We start from the raw sequence: 23,498 nt of genomic DNA, 5'->3' as shown, positions 1-23,498 counted from the left end.
CCTGGCTGCAGCTCAATCGCTGGCTCTAGTCTCTATCGCTCTCTCTCTCTCTGTGCCTTTCTCTTCATTGTCTAAATCCTATCCTATGTTCTCTCATATCTATTTGATCTTCAACTCAATCTAAGGTGCAACCAGGCTCTTTGCCACCTCTATCTAAATGGACCTCTCAATTTATCTGCTATAAAATATGGAAAATACATGAGACTTTGAGGCATCACACAGCAAATACATCTAACATGTTGTGGTGTGTGCAGGAAGGTCATAGTATGCACGCCCCGGCACTTACCAGTACTCTACTGTATCAGGAGGTATTCACCCCCTACAACAATATATTTGAACACACTGCAAAATAAGTAATTTAATCTTGTATTGTATCGTGTCTTAAAGGTTGAGTTGTGTTCATTACAGCTCAATTAAATGATGTAGATGAAAGAATGGCAATACCTTCTCTTTCATTGAGCTGTAATTAACACAAGACAAGGATTCAACGTCCCAGATGACATCACTGGTGGCCACATTCAAACTCATTTTACTCTCAATAACTGTCAAACTAACAGAATTTTGGTGAAGTGCCCCTTTAAGCTAAAATGGCACTCATGGACTTGTAAAACCAGGTGTAATTATTTGTCATGATGGAGATCTTTGTGTGTGCAGTGAATACATTTGGAAAAACAGTGAATCAGAGCATACAAGGCCTGAGGAGCCACTTAAAATCCCTGGATACGGCCCTGAGAAAACATAGCAAGAAAACACACCTGAAAGGGTCGTTAACCCTTTCACTGCCACACAACAGTTTAGAAGTGTGGTTTGTGTTTGAGGAGACGGGGAGCGTGAGGATGTGGTGGACGAGTGAGCGCAGACCACTGACCGCCGCACAGCGGACTGAGAGACTCACACAGGGGCTCCTTTTCATATCGTTTAACCCTTTCACTGCCACACGACAGCCGGTTAACCCTTTCACTGTGACAATACAGAAGGTTATCCCTTTACTATCACACAACCGACGGCGATGCTCCATCATTAGCATCATTAGCTCCACGGATACCTTCTGTCATGTGGCAGTGAAAGGGTTAAAGGTAGGAATGTCCAATATTATCGGCCTACCGATATTATCGGCCGATATTGGCATAAAAATGTGATATCGGAAAATATCGGTATCGGTTTTCATTTTTTTTTTTTTACATTTATTTAACCTTTATTTACCCAGGCAAGCAAGTAAGAACTAATTATTATTTTATTTATTGTCAAAGTATGCATAATGTTGTGTTAATTACACGACAAGAGATATGTAATGTTAATTACCTGAAATTATTCATTTTTGGGGGGGGGGGAAACCCTGCATATATCGGTATCGGTTGATATCGGTATCGGAAATTAAGAGTTGGACAATATCGGTATATCGGTATCGGTAAAAAAGCCAATATCAAGCATCCCTAGTTAAAGGTGCTGTAAGTGGTATCTTTTTTGTTTAAATAAGTGTTAAATAGCTCTACAGTCTGACAACCAGCACTGATATAGAGTGTTTGGTCAGTAACATGGGTCTCCCAGTCCCTCAGCTCTGCAGTAAACAGATATTTCTTTTTATCCAATCAGGAGAGAGAACTCAAGATATTTAACTTATTTCAAGAAATCTTGCCAAGCCATAAGCTTACTGCACTGGCAGCTAATTTTACCCGTTTAAATCACATATTTGCTTAAAACTAGTTTTTATTTCTTATCTTTGTTTATTTCTTGTTACCGTTTTTTTCAAGGTGGAGTTCTGTCTCCAATCTCCTGATTGGATAAAGTGTATTTTTTTTGTTTACTGCAGAGTGGAGGGACCCTGTTACTGACCAAACACTCTATATCAGTGATGGCTGTTGAATGTAGAGCTATTATTCTAACATGTAGACCACTTATTAGGGCTGACCTTCGATTATTTTTTTGGAATTCGAAGCTTCGGGGCCGAGATTCGATTTTAATTCGAAGCTTCAAAATAAAAAAAATAAAAATTAACTCTTTAAAAAAATTTTTTTTTATTATATATATATTTTTTTATGTTGTGGGACTTGTACAGCACTTTGTTCAACTTTTTCAGTGCTGTAAAGTTTAAACCTTTTTAAATCTTAGACAAACTAAACACTTTGCTTTCATGAAATATTGTACTGCCGTCATTTCAGGCTTTATAAAAGCAGCACAATGAACACAAATCTGTCAGTGCCGAGTCCGACCTCATCTTAAATAACAAACAGCATTGCTTGTTGTAATGAACAAAGAGGCAGAGTTGATTTAGCAAAAAAAAATAAAAAAAAAATATTCATATTATTCTTTATTTATTTTTTATAATCGAATTTTATTTTCATATTCGAATCCCATGCCCATCGAACGAAGCTTCGAAACTTCGAAGTATTTAAGACAGCCCTACCACTTATTTTAACAAATAAATACTACTTACTGCACCTTTAACATGAACGCCTCATCACCTGCTCCCTGTTTGCTTACCTGGCATGACGGTTTTATCGCAGGCCACGCACTTGGAGGAGAACTCGTTGCAGTAGCAGTCGTTGCAGAGCAAGGCGTCGTCCTGGCTGGTGAAGGGCTCGTCCGCCAGCGAGCGGTCGCAGCGGAAGCAGCGGAAGCAGTGCTCGTGGTAGTGCCGGTCCTCGTAGAACAGCTCCTGGAGGAGGTCACACGGCACGTTAGGAGCGGTCCACCAGGAGGTCAACTCAATGTGCAGGACACCGGTTGTTCTCGTGGGAGAGACGGTAGGTTAGTGTAAGCGATACGGCGACAATATTAGTGAAAATAAGAATAAATAAAGTATATGGTCAGTGACCTCGATTAATGAGTCTATAATCTAAGGATTTATTTTGCTCTAATTTCTCTGACTCTGATTGGCAGGGCTTTCGTAGGTTTGTGGATCTCTAGACGGGACTGAAGATGGATGGACTCAACAACAGCAAAGGTTTTTCTGGTTTCTGGTTACACCAGCAGCAGGGAAGGGAACGGCATTGGCCTGGGTCAAACCCAGACATGAAATATCCAAACAGACAGTAATGAGAGACAAAGTGTGTCAGTGTGTGGTTTGAGTGTGTGTGTTTCCACAGTACTATGAGTGTGTGTGTGTGTGTGTGTGTGTGTGTGTGTGTGTGTGTGTGTGTGTGTGTGTGTGTGTGTGTGTGTGTGTGTGTGTGTGTGTGTGTGTGTGTGTGTGTGCACGTGCCTGTGCTACACTTGTGTGTGTTGAAGTAGGCCTTGACAAAGATGAGGCTGAATTTAATTGTGTATAGTTCCACCACAGGGCCAAGAAGAACACTGGCTACACTTACTGTCCCCTGGCCACGGGGGTGTCCATAACTCACTGTCCTCCTTAGTCCGGCGCGCTAGTAACTAGCATGCTACACTCTGTGAGTTTAAGCACTCTGCTTAGTAGCTGACGCCCATCTTAAACAAGCCTCTTCGTGTTTATGTTTTCCATTAAGGGAAGATTAAAATGTAACTTGATTGTGGAGACGAGAGAGAGACGTTCCCTCATGCTGCACTTTTACGATCCAAGACTAAATTAGCCCGCTGGTTCACTTGGATTTAGCAGGCCTGTATAACTGCATGTTAAATGAGGCATTACAGTGTTTTGCCACACGTCTATGGAATACACCCCATTTAGTGTGCATCATACATCGTTAACATAACAAGACTCATATTTGAGCTATTCATGGCTATGACATGGCACTACCAAGCTAATTAATGATGTCAAAACCTCAGAGGGCAGTTTAGTTTGTCTTTGAATGACATATGTCAATGTTTCTTACATGAATAACATACTATACTACTCTCTAGTACTTGTTATTGTTTTGATATGGCCAATTCCAGCTGCTCATGTCAAAATGGCTGCCTTACTGTACATACATCATTTCATCGGAACTTGATGATGAGTGTATACATCTTAAAGGGGCACTTCACCCAAGATTATTGAGAGTAAATTAGTTTGTTTAATTACAGCTCCATAAAATGATAGATGAAAATGTAGATGAAATAATAGCAATACCTTGTCTTAAAGGGACTGCTACCTTGTAATTTCATTGAGCTGTAATTAACACAACACAAGGCTTCAATGTTCCTGATGACATCACTGGTGGCCATATTCAAACTAATTTACTCTCAATAATTGTCAAACTAAACGAATGTGTGCGAAGTTCTTCAGAGTTTTTGGATGTGTCTGATATTATGTGCAAAATAAATCAACATTTAAGTGTCCCTTTTAAACATGGGTGGCTGCTAGGGGTGTAAATGTTACAAAGGGTCAGATTAAACCGAATATATATATTTATTGCCTGAGATCCCATGTATAATATTTGTATATCGTTTGATATCCCTTGTATATTCTTTGTACATATACACGGAATATCCCTTTACCTGGTACAGGACAGACCATAATATTCGTTCTCCTATTGGAAGCGATCCCCTAGGCGCCAGTGACTTACCCCCTAGAGCTGACTTGAAAGCTACCGACATGACTTGTCTTAACATGCCCGCTTCTGCCCATGAATACGGCTACCGAAAGCAGAGCGGCACTATTTGTCCACCGTACGTATAAATATGACCAGCGAATACAGAACTTCCTTTTCAGTTCGCCTTCAGTTCAGCCTGGTTCAGTTACCAAGTAAAGCCTTACCCACTACGCAACGTGCGGTACAGCAGGGCTCGTATTGCCTCAAATAGAGTCGTGTTTATCCTACTACGTTTGTTTAACGTATCGTTCGCTACTTACTAGTAAAAGCCTTCATTACGAGTCAAAGACCACGTGAAGTGGGTAATTGTGTGTCTACATAGAGCACTTATTGCCGCGTGCGAATAAGGATAGTAACGTCACGTTCAACCGTGGACCACCGCGCACCACGGAGGATATCTACATCGGCGCCAGCAGAGCCACCTTCCGGCAGGATTATTGCTTTTGACTGTGGCTGCTGGAGCAGAGAACCGCCTACCCCGCTGCTACTGTGGGATCTACACATGCCAGTGAGGACATCATTCGAGCCCGTCTCTGTTGGAGCAGAGACTCCACGGCTTCCCCCTGTGCTGCTGCATACTGGAATTACAGCGGCTGCTTTTCCCCGCGGAGCAGGGAGTAATACACCGTCTCCAGGTGCCTTGCTGAAGCCCTGTGGAACCATTGACCTTCATAGAGCGTTGCCTCCCCCTGCTGGCTTACAACCGGTAGTACACCCCCTTCCCAGAGCACCATAGAGAATTCCTAATATTCAGTATTGACTTGCCTACGCACATTCTTTGCCTTACAAGTGCATTCAAATGATAAATGTAATAATACCTTTTGATGTAATAAATATTCTAAACGAGTATTTGAGTGGAAACCGTGTTATTGTGGAGAAGTTCTCATCATATACCTGTGTACGGTATTGGCCAGTAATGTACATAAGACGGTAGTAGTTTAATGATACTAATACTTGATTAATACAGTCAGGGAATTGTACCCCTCAGTTACAATTGGTCCTTCGAGCCGGATGATAATTAGCGTAATATTAATATAATATTAATATTGACATGGCCGATGACGAACACTCCACAAACGGTTCTCCTAAGCTAGATCGCCCGCAGCGCAGACGGCAGCCACCTCCCTATCTAGAGGCATACTCTGTCAGTCCAATACCTAGCTTTAAAGGGAAATTAGATACGGATAAAATAACTAAAGCGGATAGTAAAATTATGTCCGACCCTACCAACCAGGCTACCCCGCCAACAGAGGCCCTAGTGGGTTCTAATGTAACTGACCAAGCTCACGGTGGGGACCAGGAGGGTACTGACACGACTTTATCCCCCGACAACGCCGACGAGGTAGTCCCCGGAGCGCTCCAGGATAAAGAAAGCCCTCCCGGGATGGAACCCGACCCACCAGAAGAAGAGACGCGCACCCAGGAGATGGGTCTCCTCGGTACGCAACAGGAGAACGGGTCTCCAACAAGTACTGCCGGGAGCCGATCGCCCCGAACGGCGTCTTCCCCCAGCGCGGCGGACAAGATGCTGGCGCAAGCACTCATCGCCACCCTGGCAGCCTCCACCGAACGCGATCGACTTCAAGCGCAACAGACGCGCGAGCGCGAACAGTTTGCAGGCGAGCGAGAGCGCTTCCAGGCGCAACAAAGGAGTGAAGACGACCGCATAAGACTGGAGACCAGACGCCTCCAGACAGAAGAGAACATTGAGAGAAGCCGCGCCGATGCACAGCACGCCGCCGCCAATGCACAGCGCGACGTCGCACATGCCCAGCGCGCCGCCGCCAACGCACAGCTGATTGCCATGGCGACACCCCCTCACTCCACACGGAGCTCTCAGAGATCGTCAAGACATGGGTCTAGGACACATTCCCCTACCCGACGAAGCGACCCGGGACTCCGCCAACAGGAGGATCCTGTCCACGTCTCCGAACCCCCTTCCCGGCCGGTCCATACGAGACCCAGCAACCGGGAAGAATCGGACCACGCCGAGAGACTGAACAGAAGACTCCAGGTCCTAGCAGAGGGAGAGGAGGAGGAAGAGGAGGAATGTCAAGCAGACCAGCAGCAACGTACTCTGGCCCAGGAGGCCCAGTACAGCGCCGACCAGCAGCAACGTACTCTGGCCCAGGAGGCCCAGTACAGCCCCGACCAGCAGCAACGTACTCTGGACCAGGAGGTCCAGTACAGCCCAGAAGTCAGCCCCGAGGCCCTGCGCTACAAACCCCCGACTCAACTCACGGGTGAGTTTGACGCACCGCCAGCCCCGAGGGACAGCACCTGGGTACCCGACCTTCGGTACCCACCAAGTACCAGCCCAAGACGACACGCACGGGGAGACTCGCCTAGGAGGCCTCTTCCCCAACGCTCACCGATGTGCCAGTCATCCATGGCATCGTACCTTGGCGCACCGACGTTTCCAGACTTCACCCATGAGAACCGAGCACAGTACACGGAGCTACGGATGTGCTTAGAGACAATGATGGTTGATGTAGCTGATGAACGCCACAAGTATGCTACCCTATTGAAGCACCTCAAGGTGCCCCGAGCGCACAATATAGCGCTGGCCTATGCCAACTCTACCACCCCATACACAGCGGCTCTAGCAGCACTCGACCAACGTTATGGACGCGTATGGGACTACGTGATACAGGAGATAAGAGACATTGACCGTCTCCCCCCAGCCAGAGACAACAGAGCATTAGATGACCTGTCTATCAAGGTACAGTCCCTGGTAGGGATGCTGGGGTCTCAAAAGGAAAAGGGTATCTACGAACTGTACGCTAACTCTAACGTAGAGAGGATATTAGAGAAGCTCCCTCCTGCCCGACAAGAGCGCTTCAGGCGGCAGAGAGACTACCGCGACCCCAACGGTCCAGAGGCATCCCTCCTAGACCTATCTGAGTTCCTCGCCAGGGAGGTCAGTAGCCTACGACTCGACACGTTCGTATGGAGTGGACCAAGCCCAAGACTCGGACCTCGGGGACAAACGGATAACCGCCGGTTGGTGACCGTTATGCACCAAGCCGAATCAGTACCACACAAGAACCACAACACCCCCTCGACGAAAGAGGACCAGTGGAAGATTGAGTGCCAGTACTGTGAGGGAGAACATCGGCTGTACCAGTGCGAAGATTTCAAGAAGCTGACCACGGATGATGTGAGTCAGTGGACCAAGGACCACCGCCGCTGCTTCCGCTGCGCGCGCAGCCACCTAGCAGCTGAGTGCCGCTTGAAAAAGAAGTGCAGCAGGTGCGGTGGCACCCACTTGGAGGTCCTGCATGACATCAACAGGCGTCAGCCAGGACAACAGAGTGGGCCCGTCGCGGTAATGTACCATGCCGAGGCGGTGGCACCAGTACCGAAGAGCCACCAGACCGCTCCCTACTGTACCTACTGCGACGGCGGACACTGGCTGGCACAGTGCGCCGAATATAAGACACTGAACCCCGTCCAAGTGGACCAGTGGCGTGAGGCGGCCCAGGCGGGCGCCGCTTACCAAGCAGGGGCGGCCCAGGCGGGCGCCGCTTACCGCGCAGCACTGTGCGGAGCCCACCAGAAGGTCCAAGGCAACCAACCAACAGGAGTGCTCCACATTGACCAGCATAGCGGGACCCCCCGTGTGCTCCTCAAAGTGGTCAGAGTGCTCCTGAGCTACGAGGACAAGGTCCTGGACACTTACGCCGTCCTGGACGATGGGTCTGAAAAGACTCTCCTCCTCGCTTCCGCAGCAGCCCAGTTGGGCCTGCGAGGTGTCAAAGATACAATGACCATACGCACCATCAGAAGGGACCAGAAGACCATAAAGGGTGAAAAGGTCTCCTTCGAGATAGCAGCGGTGGACCAGCCCGAGAAGCAGTATAGTATAAGCAACGTCTTCACCAGCCACGACATAGGCCTGTCTCAGTACACCTACCCCATCCCACAGCTGATGGAGAAGTATGTGCACCTACGTCAACTACCTATACCGCTTATCGACGGCGCCACACCGACCCTGCTCATCGGCTCCGACCACGCGGACCTCATTCTCCCAATTGAGGCGGCCCACGTCGGACCCAAAGGATGCCCAGTCACGGTTCAGACCCGACTGGGATGGACGCTCCAGGGCCCCCTCTACGGACTTGACAGTCAACCCACGTCTACACGCTGCCTACACACAGAGGCGAGCGACACCGGCCTCTCCCCCGTACAGCAGAGGCTATTGACATTAAGCGAGGGGCCCGTGAGAGAACCGTGGGTACCAGAGGGAGTTCGGAACTCCACCCCCCTCAGCTGCGCTCCAGACGTAGCTGACCTCGAACCCAGCACCCCAAGCGACTCCTTGACGGGGCGGCCGGGACCGGCCTCTCCTCAGACGGGGTACAGAGCAAACAAGAGAAACAGACGGAGGAGGAGAAAGCACAGCCAAGCACAGATCAAAGCAGTCTCAGGCCCGCTTCCTCCTAAGCCCCCCTTCATCCCGTCCAGTCGTCATGACCATAGACCAGTCACTACCCCGAGCTGCGTGGCCGGCCGGCCGCGTAAGCAAAGTGACCACTGGTGCCGACGGAAAGGTCAGAGTGGCAGAAGTGCTCGGCCAAGGGCGGACCTACAACCGACCCGTGACGAGGCTGATAGAGTCGCCAAGGCTCCCCGACTCGCTTAATGACGACCATGACCCCTGACTTTGTGACCTGCCTACCCTCACAACGGACATTGAGTAGTGGACAGTGCGGTTAATCTGTCTCTGCTTAGCTAATTAGGTGGGACTAATTAGGGGGCGGCTGTTACAAAGGGTCAGATTAAACCGAATATATATATTTATTGCCTGAGATCCCATGTATAATATTTGTATATCGTTTGATATCCCTTGTATATTCTTTGTACATATACACGGAATATCCCTTTACCTGGTACAGGACAGACCATAATATTCGTTCTCCTATTGGAAGCGATCCCCTAGGCGCCAGTGACTTACCCCCTAGAGCTGACTTGAAAGCTACCGACATGACTTGTCTTAACATGCCCGCTTCTGCCCATGAATACGGCTACCGAAAGCAGAGCGGCACTATTTGTCCACCGTACGTATAAATATGACCAGCGAATACAGAACTTCCTTTTCAGTTCGCCTTCAGTTCAGCCTGGTTCAGTTACCAAGTAAAGCCTTACCCACTACGCAACGTGCGGTACAGCAGGGCTCGTATTGCCTCAAATAGAGTCGTGTTTATCCTACTACGTTTGTTTAACGTATCGTTCGCTACTTACTAGTAAAAGCCTTCATTACGAGTCAAAGACCACGTGAAGTGGGTAATTGTGTGTCTACATAGAGCACTTATTGCCGCGTGCGAATAAGGATAGTAACGTCACGTTCAACCGTGGACCACCGCGCACCACGGAGGATATCTACATCGGCGCCAGCAGAGCCACCTTCCGGCAGGATTATTGCTTTTGACTGTGGCTGCTGGAGCAGAGAACCGCCTACCCCGCTGCTACTGTGGGATCTACACATGCCAGTGAGGACATCATTCGAGCCCGTCTCTGTTGGAGCAGAGACTCCACGGCTTCCCCCTGTGCTGCTGCATACTGGAATTACAGCGGCTGCTTTTCCCCGCGGAGCAGGGAGTAATACACCGTCTCCAGGTGCCTTGCTGAAGCCCTGTGGAACCATTGACCTTCATAGAGCGTTGCCTCCCCCTGCTGGCTTACAACCGGTAGTACACCCCCTTCCCAGAGCACCATAGAGAATTCCTAATATTCAGTATTGACTTGCCTACGCACATTCTTTGCCTTACAAGTGCATTCAAATGATAAATGTAATAATACCTTTTGATGTAATAAATATTCTAAACGAGTATTTGAGTGGAAACCGTGTTATTGTGGAGAAGTTCTCATCATATACCTGTGTACGGTATTGGCCAGTAATGTACATAAGACGGTAGTAGTTTAATGATACTAATACTTGATTAATACAGTCAGGGAATTGTACCCCTCAGTTACAGTAAAGGTACACGTATCCGTACTGAACCATTTCAGTACTGGACCTTAGGTTAGGTACGGCTGTGTACTGAACTAATACAACGGTATGTTAACCACTAACGACCGCCCACCGGGGGCTGTTTTTTTCACAATCTAATATAATTATTATAATGTTTAAAAAAAATAAAAATACAAGTCGATTATTAATTTCAATATAGAATATTCATTTGACAGCCCTACAAGTACAATTAGTTACTGCACACTACATCACCCCTGAGTGGAACATGGAAAGCCAAACTTTCCCCCACTGTACCGAAAACCCGTACCGAACCTTGACTTCAAAACCGAGGTACGTACTGTACCGTGGTTTTTGTGTACCGTTACACCCCTAGTGGCCGTGTGGGAATTGAACCCCCGGACTTCCGGCAGTGCCAGTAACCAGGCTCTGCCTACCCATTGAGCTCCTAGGACCACTTACCCTGGCGTCGTGGGCGATGAGCTCCTTGCACTCGTCACAGGTGTTTGAGAACAGGCTGTCGTAGCAGGGGATGCAGTAGGGGCTGTCGTCCGACTGGATGTACTTGCGGCCGTACAGGGACTCTTTGCAGCTGTCGCAGTCGAACCGGTCGGCCATGTTGACCCGCTCTAAACCTGGGGCACAACGAAAGGAACGAGGCAGCTAATGTTAGCCACAAGTCAACATCAGATACTGATGTTAGCCACGACTCAAACAACAACGGCTCAAATAGTTCCAACTGTGGACATAAGGCAGAAGGAGAAGGGATAAATAAGGAAGCTAGTGATGTAGAGAGCGAGAGGGGGGGAAGATTCAGTCACTTCACCTCCTACTCCCACTCCCCTTCAGCAGGAGGACAACGGTATAGGATTTCACTGCCCGTATTTATACTGTAAGTACTGCTGCTTGAGAATGTGATGGAGAGGAGTTCAAACAAAACATAAAGTGTGAGAGAGAGAGAGAGAGAGAGAGAGAGAGAGAGAGAGAGAGAGAGAGAGAGAGAGAGAGAGAGAGAGAGAGAGAGAGAGAGAGAGAAGGGGTTGATAGAGGGAGAGAGTGATGGGGTGAGGGAGATGGGGAACAGAAGATGGAGATAGACGTGACTTTCATGAGAGGCAGTACAAAACGCCTATTAACTTTTATCACTCCGTGATGAAAGTGAGGTGCGGAAAAAGAGAGAGCGCTCTCTCTCCTCTGTAGTACCACCGTATCAACCACTCCGAATCTGCAATGTAAGATTAGAAAAAAAAACAATAAAAAGAATGAAAGGAGGCAGGCGGCGTTTCCCCCGCGCTTGAGTGAGAACAAGGCTCTGTATCACTGCATCTGACGGGACACATACGTACATTCATACGCCTCACCTGTAAATATTTATGAGACAAATACTGTGAGTGTGTGTGTGTGTGTGTGTGTGTGTGTGTGTGTGTGTGTGTGTGTGTGTGTGTGTGTGTGTGTGTGTGTGTGTGTGTGTGTGTGTGTGTGTGTGTGTGTGTGTGTGTCAGGGGCGCTTGGACCACCAACCGAGACGCAGAGGTGGAAAAAATATGAAAATATCCTACTCATATTAAAGTATGTATTGTAGGTAGGTATTGTAAAGATCTACTTAAATAAAAGTAAACGTTCCTTTTTTAATGCTGTGGGGAGGAGGGGGGGTTGAAAGGTTATTCAACATGATTTATTTTAAAGGATATATAAAGTTCAAATTTGGTTACTTTTAAAGGTCCCATTTTGTGAAAACCTCACTTTTTAAGTGCATTTGGGTCTTGGATGGACCTACTGTACTAACACACAATGTGATGTCACATGAAGAAGCACATTGATTGATTGATTGATTGAAAACTTTATTAACAGATTGCAGAATGGGTACAATACAGTACAGCTCAATACACACAATTGTTAAGGGGATGCAGACCAGAGAAAGACTTTCGTCTTGTTTACATCAGGGTCCCCCATTTTCAATTCATCAGGACATATATGACATACATGACATACAGATAGTCAGTACTGCTACATCTATACATTTATGACATACCAGATTTGCAAATACAGTACTGTTTGTGATACAGAAGGAGTCAAGAAAAGGGAGTATATACATTTGACGTAGAAACTGTACATTGGAGGAGGTTGGGTGGGGGGGGTTGGGTACATTGGGATATTGACAACCATACTGGGTAATTTACATTGGAGGTGGTTGGGGGGGGGGGGGGAGACACACTGTATAAACAATCAAAACTGTACATTGAGGGGGGGGGAGGAGACACTGTACAAACAAACAAAATTGTACATTGGACTATTGACAAAACCATACTAGGTAAATGACTGTACATTGGAGGGGGTTGGGTTAAGATATTTACAGGGGCCAGTTTTGAATTGCAGTCTCCCGTAGGTGTCCCTTGAGAGTGGTTTTGAAAGTGGGTAGTGATCCACATTCCTTTACAGCTTTGGGTAGGGCGTTCCACATTGATGTGGCATAATTGCGAAACGTGTTTAGTCCCTTATTTGAGCCGAATCTGGGTTTAACATGATTTGTGGAGCTCCCTCTGGTGTTGTGATCGTGGTATTCACTGACCTTTGGGAAGTATTTTGACATGTACATGGGTACCTTGGTCGTGTAGGTTGCAATGTACAGTCCTGACTAGTGTGTGTGTGTGTGTGTGTGTGTGTGTGTCTGTGTGTGTGTGAAAACCGCACGTGTACAAAATGGCGGCTCGCTCGTAACCTTCTCTTTTCTACTTTTATAAAGTTTTTATCCACTTTTTCTCCTCCTGTTTTTCTGTATTTTTCCTCCCATCCCAATTTAGTCGTTATGCCAATTCCCCCCTCCCCTTCCTGGTCATTGCGCGCATTTGCCCCCCACTGGTCGGTCTAGGGAGCCCTGAAGTCTATCACATGCTTCCTCCGATACATGTGGAGACAGCCAGCAGCCTCTTTTCACCTGACAGTGCGGACTCTCATTGGTGAAATGTAACGCGTGGGAGGTCACACTACCTTCACCATTTCCCTCCCTCGCTGTGCAGGCGCCCTGACCGACCTGTAGGAGTCGCTGTTTACAACGACCAGATTACCACCCACCGAGGCACCGTTGACAGCCGGATTCGATAGCAGTGTCTCTGCGGTGGTAGACAGATGCTTAGTCCGCTGTGCTACCTGGCCGCCCGCTTCTCTTTTTTCTACTTAAAGTATTTTTTATTTTAATTTTTTACTTTTATTTATAGCATTTTCAGCTTTTTCTGGAGGTGGACTGGACACGTATAGAAAGACCAGTAGAGAGCCCACATGGAGAGGAGGTGGACACGTGTAGAAAGACCAGTAGAGAGCCCACATGGAGAGGAGGTGGACACGTATAGAAATACCAGTAGAGAGCCCACATGGAGAGGAGGTGGACACGTGTAGAAAGACCAGTAGAGAGCCCACATGGAGAGGAGGTGGACACGTATAGAAAGACCAGTAGAGAGCCCACATGGAGAGGAGGTGGACACGTGTAGAAAGACCAGTAGAGAGCCCACATGGAGAGGAGGTGGACACGTGTAGAAAGACCAGTAGAGAGCCCACATGGAGAGGAGGTGGACACGTATAGAAAGACCAGTAGAGAGCCCACATGGAGAGGAGGTGGACACGTATAGAAAGACCAGTAAAGAGCCCACATGGAGAGGAGGTGGACACGTATAGAAAGACCAGTAGAGAGCCCACATGGAGAGGAGGTGGACACGTGTAGAAAGACCAGTAGAGAGCCCACATGGAGAGGAGGTGGACACGTATAGAAAGACCAGTAGAGAGCCCACATGGAGAGGAGGTGGACACGTATAGAAAGACCAGTAGAGACTAGAGCCCACATGGAGAGGAGGTGGACACGTATAGAAAGACCAGTAGAGAGCCCACATGGAGAGGAGGTGGACACGTATGTGCCGTGCCATGGAGAGCGTGGGATGCTTGATTCTGCAACTGCGTTATGAACAACCATTATTATTTACGCTCCATAAAGCACTGCTGGTATTGCACACACAAGTGCCTCTGTTGGACATCCTAAAATCGGAAATGTGATATTTGATCTGAGGGGTTAAAAAAATTGAATGCTTCAATGTTTCAAGTTTCAAGCTCACCATCTGGTAAACTAACAAACAAGCTCATTATTATAGTTCAGTCATCTGAGTTTTATGGGAATTCAGTAGGATTTAGCTCTGCTGATTCCCTTCTCCATCTCTTTACACTGATTTAGCACCAGATTGTTCTCCTCCTCATCGCTAATTGACCACGTTGACTTGCTGCAATTTACATACTGATGTGAAGCTCATGGAGGCCTACAGAATGTCTACTTTAAACAAATGCTGTTTAAAATGTAACTAATTACAATAGGTTACTTAAAACAAAATATACTTAAGTAAAATGACTGACTGTGAAAAACTACTCAAGAAAGTACAATTACACAAAACAAAACGCCACAGTATCGAGAGTAAATGTAATGAGTTACTTTCCACCCTTGCGAAGCGGTAACCTCAGAAAGCGTGTGTGTGTGTATGTCTGTAGCTGCACATATCCGTGTGTGTCAAAAGAACAGTTGCTAGTAGGGCTGGGCGATATGGCCTAAATTGCTAAATATGATATCACGATATTTTCTGACCTTTCGGCGATACACGATACACATCACAATGTTTTTCTTTTTTCCCCCAAACAATTCATTATGAGGCTTACCAAGACAGTATTTGAGTTTGCAAGCTAACATTAAAGACAAAATAAAATACCCATGCATTTAGCATTTTTACATTATATATTAGATTTAGATTATTGGATTATTAGATTATATATTGCATATATTTAGCAATGAGATATTATATGATTTAGATATGAAATATGATGAATTGAAAATGGGGGACCCTGATGTAAACAAGACGAAAGTCTTTCTCTGGTCTGCATCCCCTTAACAATTGTATGTATTGAGCTGTACTGTACCCATTCTGCAATATGTTAATAAAGTTTTAAATCAATCAATCAATCAATCAATCAATCAATAGCATTTTAGCATTTTTATGAAACTACTGTATATTTGTATTCTGCAATCTGTTAATAAAGTTCATTCATTCATTCATTCAGACGGCAAACAGAATAATTTTGATTGACAGTCGAGTCTGCCAATTACGTCACACCGCTTGCACCCGCCCTGCTGTTCTTAGCACCAATCGGCAACCGCGTATTCATGTTTTACTTCCGCTTTTGTCCGCCATTTATTTTGACGAGAGCTCAACAACATCAACAACGTTAGCTCCCCGTGGCCGACGTTTAGCTTTTAGCTCCGCAGGATGACTAAACGAGGCATAATGATTTTACTGCAACGAATGTTATAATAAAAGCCTTTCCATACATCTGTCTGATTGAAAACTTTATTAACAGACCGCAGAATGGGCACAACTTACTCAGCACGGGCTGAGATATGAACGAGTAATACTTGCTATCTATCTAGGTTGTCCTCTGACGTTGCTATGTTCGGGTAAATACGCTGATGTTATTGAACGTGTAACTATATAACGTTAATGCCACAAAACGAATGCATTTGTTAATCATAAGTAGTAGGGGTGTAACGGTACACAAAATCCATGGTTCGGTACGTACCTCGGTTTTGAAGTCACGGTTCGGTATTTTTTCGGTTCCGTTGGGGGGGGGGGGGGGTAAATCTGAAGATTATTATATAGCAGATGCCTTGGAGTAGGCCTGTCACGATAACAAATTTTGCTGTCCCAGATATTATTGCGATAAGCGATATTATTGCGGTTTTGAGAGATTATTTTTTTGAGAAATGTATTTCCCAAAAGTTTTCAATAAACCTTTTTATTTTTTTTTACTAATATAATAATAGCATAATAATGCAAGGAAACCGTTTCAAAGTGCAATAAACTTTTATTTAACATTGGAAGACATTTTAAATATCCTAAATAAAAAACTGCTCAGTTTGATTGTTTATTATAAAACAAACTGAAACTGGAAACAAGCCCTCTGTCTGGCTTTTTGTGTCATCCTTTTAACATGTACATGTATTATTAATGTACCTTGCGGTACCATGTACAAAATGTTAATAAAGTATGAGGAAAAAACTGTGGAAACGTAATAAATAAAAAGGCAGTGTTCCAAATAAACACCAAAATATATACTATCTCTATTGGAATGGAGACTTCAGCACAGGATAAACTAGGGATGGGCAAAAATAATCCAGGTCGATTGATCACATGATGTACTCGAGTACTCGTGGAGGAAAACGCTGTACAAAATAAACGTCTTTTCCGGTGTTTTAGACTTTTATTTTGAAGCCCACCGACCGGAGCTTTTCCGGTGTTTTAGACTTTTATTTTGAAGCCCACCGACCGGAGCGGAAGTATTGTTGTTATTATCCTAGCTGCCTAGCAGAACGTATTGAGCGGACAACTTGTCTCGTCCGGTTCTGTTTTTTTGAGCTAATGATAAAACAAATGTTGATTGTTGGTGAACAACTAACTTTAGGTTAGTTTTAACGTTAGCTACTAACGTTAGATGCAGCTACTACAGGCAATCAACGATGAGGAGGAAGCGTCAAAGCCGTATAGAATAGCCCTGTGTGCGTACTTAGGCACGACTCGAAACTACCTGTTATAATAAATTAATTCATGTTTAACTTGTCCCCGTGTCCAGTCCTTTGACTAGCCCCACCCGTTCATTGTAAACAATGATGCATGTAATTGTATTAACGTTATTGTGTGTTGTAGGCAGCTATGCTATACATTGTATTTCGTTTGTTAGCTATTTAGCTAATATTGAATAGCATCAACAATGCTAGATCTTTAATCTTTATTTAGCAGTCCAGTTTCTCCGGGCAGTAGCGAGTAACTACTTGGGTCTAAAAATAGCTAGCCTACACTACAAAGAACGCTACTTGGTTAAAAGGAGCAACACTATTGAGAAATGTAGTTAAGCTATGTTCTCACAGGAGCTCCCGTGCTGTGCTCTAGTAACGTCAGCGGCCCGCCTCCCCACACGTCAGGTTAGTTGTGCATGTTATATTAGGGCCGGGGGGATTTAAGTTCCGCAAAAAAGGGGTCCATACCGTTGCAATCGCTCGGTGCACAGCCCGTACTGTACCGGAGGACCACATTGAGGCGGTACAGTACGTATCCGCGTACCGTTACACCCCTAATAAGTAGTAACTTTGATGCAGTAGTGTGTGTGGGGCGGCGTTGTTCAAAAGTTTGAACGTGTGGACCAGATTGACGCGACACAATCCTCTTGGGCAAAACATCACGATATCCACGATACGTTTAAAAAGTGTATCGTTAATGAACTGTACCCGATATTTATATAATATCGTCATATCGCAAAGCCCTAGTTGCTAGTATATGCCAGGGCTGTACGCTAAGCTTTTTCACTAGGGGCACACTTGCCCCTAAATGAGAAATTTAGGGGCAAAAAATTTTTTTTAGGGGCAAATTTTTTAATAACAATTTTACCATTATTTATATCGATTGTTTTTGATTTAAAAAAAAATAATTATAATTTTATATAATTTTTTTTAATAAAATATATATATTATATAATCATACTTGTAGTTGTATTATCTTCTAGACATCGCCACCACGCAACAAGTCAAAATGCTCGCTATATGCAACCAGCTCCACTGTCTGTGTGTACTCGAGTAGCCTCCAGCTACGGCCAGGATTCTCCGGAGCTGCAGCTGGACCCTATACTGTAGCCTCCAGCTACGGCCAGGATTCTCCGGCGCTGCAGCTGGACCCTATTGACTATATTCAGCGTGCCCTCAGCTCGAATACGCATCGACTCAGTGTTATAAGACATTGATACCAGGAGCTATCTGAACTATTTAGTTTAATGGGACGTTTCGTTTTGAACAGTTAGGGTTGGGTACCGTTCACATTTGAACCAGTACCTGGGGATCGATAATGGTATACGACGACAGGGCTTGAGACTAACACCGTCCCGTCGTCCCGGGGGAAATAAAATATGTATTTGGGATGAAGAAAAATCCTCCACGGGGCCGGGACACAGTCGGGACGAAGAGGATTTATTTTCCCCCACTTGGAAAATGTCAACTGCGCCGACTGTCAGTGCGCATATCACTGTCAAACGGTGCGTGTCTTCCGAGTGCTCGCTTTAGTTGACAGTGGCATGAGACCACTGCACGAGACCCGCGGAAATATCAGAATGTTTAATAGAATGTTTAATAAAAGTTCTCGTGGTTCCGGCCATCCTCTAGCCATCCTCTCAGTCAAGGGAGCACTCTCAAACATGCTGCACTATTTGAAGTGTATAACGTTAAACAGAGCAGAAGAAGATGGAATAACAGACACAGACTGACCAACAGGGAACTGCATCCAACCCTAGTACAAAGGCAGGTCTGCGGTGGTGGCTACTGCCACTGCTGGCTCAATGTTCTCGACGGTCACATTTTCATTCGACGGCTCACTAGGAGGTGGAACGCGTCGAAAATATGAAGCAATACTAACTTTACTTTTCTTCATAGGCATAGCTAAATCAGACAGTCAGCCAGTCTATCAGAGTGCTCAATCGATTTTCCCCACTCTCATACCTGAGTGCTCAGCTCGCGTGAGTGGCGTCATCACACGGCTTGGATAATTTAGGAGTGAAATGCGAATGCAAGGCTTGAAATCCCTACTCGCAAGCCCGCCCCCAAATATTATTTACCAATCGCAACGGCCAATTAAAGGGGCAATTTGCGACGAGCTCGTCGCACTGTACAGCCCTGTATGCTAGTACACACATACAGATCAGGCTGATGTAGTGGGTACACTGTCAAAACCGCAGTTTTTGCTGTTTCGAGAGAGGCCCCTTGATCACAACTAAGCAGTCTGGCACAAAGTGACAGAATAATATTGTGGGAGCATTATGGCAACGCTATCGGGTTGCCAAAACATGACGGCATGGCTGGAGGGAAGCCCTGTGATAAGAGATACAGCCCGTTGGCAGAGCAACACAACTGTGGCTATTCATTTCCAACACCCAGCAATAATAATCACCTAGGCTCTGATATAATAATTAATCATGGTTCAAACTAGGGCCTGTGCTACCTGTCTTACATACGCACGCACGCACGCACGCACACACAGACACACACACACACACACACACAGACAGACAGACAGACAGACAGACAGACAGACAGACAGACAGACAGACAGACAGACAGACAGACAGACAGACAGACAGACAGACAGACAGACAGACAGACAGACAGACAGACAAGAAGTGTGGTCACACATACACACTTGCACTCACATACATATTGTACACACACACACACACAGACAGGCAAAACATGTGGTCACACATACACGCTTGCACTCACACACACACATACTGTGGGTTTCCGTTGTCCGGTAATTACCGTTTTTTGACCGGCAAAATCTGTTGAAGTCCGACATATTTAAATCTCTCCGGTCATAATGTCCGGTGAAAATAATTCCCTCTAAGCACAATTTGAATTGTATTAAAATAGTTACATTTGTTTCATTGTTGCTTCACCAAGCAGGTCTAATAATGACAATGATGTGTGTTCTATTATGATATGTGTGTAGTGTTCTGATAACGACTATTGGTGAAGCGATGTCGAGATTCATTTGGTTTGGCAGCGGGAGCTAGATTTGCGAGAAGCATGCAACTGCAAAGCCGCAGAGCTGACAGTTGTGCGCGCACAGTGCAATACTCCAATTCAGCCATTGGCAATTCAGCTGTTGGGTGGGTGGCGCTGCTGAGCGGTCCCCAGACCGGACCTGAGAGCGCCGCTGGCTCTGCGGCTCTGCAGTTACTGGGAGGTGGAGATATAATAGTCATCACGCAACGTTTATATTTCACGATAATGTTGCCGTCTCTCTCTGCCAAATTTCTCAATTATTCGCTTGATATAATTAATACAAATGTCCAATATAACGGAATTCGATAGCTCATAAAAATGTGATTATAACACACTGCTGTATTTAATGTCGGGCCGACTGCCCAGAGACACCTATTTGATTTAAAGTCAGCAGCAGTACGGAGTCTCGGGACTTATTTGATTTGGAATATAATGACTGTATACGCAAAAGTAGCCTAGTTTTAAGTTAAAATATTATAAATCTACATGCCTTGAGGATGTCATTCTTTATATAGCCTGCCTATCAATTGTTTTTAAGCTCAATAAACTCTGACCGGAATTGATCCCATTTGTCCGGTAGATTGAAATCTTGCAGGACACGGAGACCGGCAAAAAAAAATTCTAACGGAAACCACAGATACACACAAACAGGTGTGCGGTCACACATACACACACACACACACACACACACACACACACACACACACACACACACACACACACACACACACACACACACACACACACACACACACACACACACACACACACACACACACACACACACACACACACACACACACACACACACACACACACACACACACACACACACACACAGGTTGTGGGGGGAGTCACTCTGTGAGCCAAATGCAGCAGACTTCTGTAGTTAAAAAAAATTCAAGGGGTAGAAAAAGTATGGTTGTATTATTATTATTATTATTATACATTTGTCATAGCAGAGGGCCTAATTAGTTTAATCATAATCTAGAACTAGGTTATGTCATATTGTAGGCTGTTTAACAAAAATAAAATAGATTTCCGTTGTCTTTATACAGTATGTATGAACCATTAAATGGGCAATTGTCAAATGTCTCTGTATAAATCACGTTTGTGACTAAGCTATAGAGATGCACATGTGCATCAATTCATTTCTGTTGTGGGTAGCTCGTCCAACGAATGTTGGCATGACTACAGTACTGATAGGAGCTACTGTAGCATTAACGTAACGTTAGTTATCATAACCATCGGCAATCGCAGTGAACAACGTTAGCTAGCTAGCACATTTTGCATAGAATAAACTCAGCTAATCAACGTTAATCAATAAAGATCCTCACTGCGATTGCCGATGGTTATGATAACTAACGTTACGTTAATGCTATAGTAGCTCCTATGGACAGGTCGGGATGTTTGTCCTTCAAATGTTTTGCCAAGTTTGACGTGTTGCCTCCCTTGGCGAGACAGACTTTATAGCACTGCTTGCAGTGCTTCAGTGTTAACTGGTTCGCCTTTTTCATCGGATTTGAAGCCGAAATACTTCCATATGGCACTTGATCGGGCTCCCACTTTATCAACTAGTTGCAGGTTTTCTGAAGCTGCTGTGGCTGCCATCTCTTCTCTTAAAACCGGAATGGTGATCCACTATCAATCTCTCTCCATCAGAGCTCTCTCTGCCTCGTTTTCTATGTTGTTGTTCTTCATTCCAGAAGGTTGATTCCGGTAAACTAGCGCAACGTCACCACTGACAGCAGCACTGTGCTCCAATAGAAAGGCATTCGCGGGCATAAATGAATAAATAATTTTTTTTTTAAATACGTTTTTTTCCAAATGCAGTATAGTAGCATTTTGAACACTCTAGTACCGCGGTACTATACTAATACCGGTATACCATGCAACCCTACACATACACACACACACACACACACACACACACACACACACACACACACACACACACACACACATACACACAAACAGGTGTGCGGTCACACATACACGCTTGCCAACACACACACACACACACACACACACACACACACACACACACACACACACACACACACACACACACACACACACACACACACACACACACACACACACACACACACACACACACACACACACACACACACACACACACACACACACACACACACACACACACACACACACACACACACACACACACACACACACACGTGTGCAAGAGACAGAAAGGGTAAGAGGGAGAGAAAGAATAATAGCCAAATCACACAGGATCCATCATCAAAGAAACCATCAGTCCCAGACTCTCGTGTTTCATGTGTGTCGGCTCTTTGTGAGACGCACGCTCGTAATGAGTTTGGGGGGCGAGGAGGGAGTCAAGCTACAGCAGACATCACCTGCTCCCAGTCTTCATAAATAACTCAGTGACACCACTTACACCAATCTGGAGAGGCACTCTCAGCCCCCTCCCTCAGCCGACTCTTAAGACATAAATTAAGTGAGTGTAAATACTACAGAGCCCTGTGGCTGTGTGTGTGTGTGTGTGTGCGTGCGTGCGTGCGTGTGTGCGTGCGTGTGTGTGTGTGTGTGTGTGCGTGCGTGCGTGCGTGCGTGCGTGTGTGCGTGCGTGTGTGTGTGTGTCTACACTGACTCACATCACCCGACTGACTCCTGTATCTCGTGATCTAATGAGGGAACGGATACCCCCTTGAAAGACCTGACGTCTCAAATTATAGTCTGTATCCGACTGGAGGACGTGGCAAAACACCAGCGCAAGCAACAGGGTCGGAATTAAACTCACGAGACTGTGGTTTGATATCCGTCGTCTTTCCGACTGGGAGGCCCCAGCGATTGGAAGTATCACAGCGGCTCCTAAGTCGGGACCGAGAGAGAGAAAATCATCGTATGACGGTATGAAGCTGGAAAAGAACTTTGTGCGACCTCAAAGCTTATCTACCGCGCCAGGCAGGTACGTGCCGCTCTGCCTTCACCTGCCAGGCTGGTCTAGCGAGACGAAGCGTGAGTCACGAAGCGACTGGAAGCAAAAGACCGGGCTGATCTCAGCCCTGTATATCCAAAACAAAACCGTGCAGCCGCTTACCAGCTCCATCCCCAGTCCCCCTTTATTTTCATCATCCGCCTGCTAAAAGGCTACAGAAAGTAGGTCACAGAGAGCTCTTCAGATTGATATGAAGCGTATACAGCCTGACTGATACTCTATCATGTATGTCTAAACATCCAGAGAGAGACGGACCATTTCTGTACCTGGGAAGGATCATCCAGGGTGTTCTTCTTGAGGCCTCCGATCCCCCCTCCCCCGCCCGCTCAGGACCAGCTTCGGACGGCCTTACTAACTACAAGTGTATCTAAGGTCCCAGGAGGGACGTGGGTTTGAGCTAGAATAACTAGCCCCGTCTGCAATCAGTTA

General features: G+C 45.9%; 1 protein-coding gene across 2 annotated transcripts in view; it reads right to left on the bottom strand.

The window, feature by feature from the left end:
- fhl3a (four and a half LIM domains 3a) overlaps window positions 1-23,498 on the bottom strand; it is a 61,136-nt gene that overhangs the window by 5,552 nt on the left and 32,086 nt on the right. Inside the window, exons 2-4 of one of the 2 annotated variants that reach the window (XM_084336526.1) lie at window positions 22,872-22,942; window positions 10,921-11,093; window positions 2,482-2,656 (exon numbers count right to left, since the gene is read on the bottom strand). In XM_084336526.1, coding sequence (XP_084192652.1) covers window positions 2,482-2,656; window positions 10,921-11,076 — 331 coding nt within the window. In that variant the 5' untranslated portion in view covers window positions 11,077-11,093; window positions 22,872-22,942. The remainder of the gene's footprint in view (window positions 1-2,481; window positions 2,657-10,920; window positions 11,094-22,871; window positions 22,943-23,498) is intronic. The other variant, XM_084336525.1, reaches the window with a different exon arrangement.

This window comes from Notolepis coatsorum (assembly GCF_963971535.1).
Source record: "Notolepis coatsorum genome assembly, chromosome: 19".
NCBI classification, from domain to species: domain Eukaryota; kingdom Metazoa; phylum Chordata; class Actinopteri; order Aulopiformes; family Paralepididae; genus Notolepis; species Notolepis coatsorum.
The sequence above is the reverse complement of the archived record's forward strand: the minus strand, read 5'-3'. Positions and strand labels throughout refer to the sequence as shown.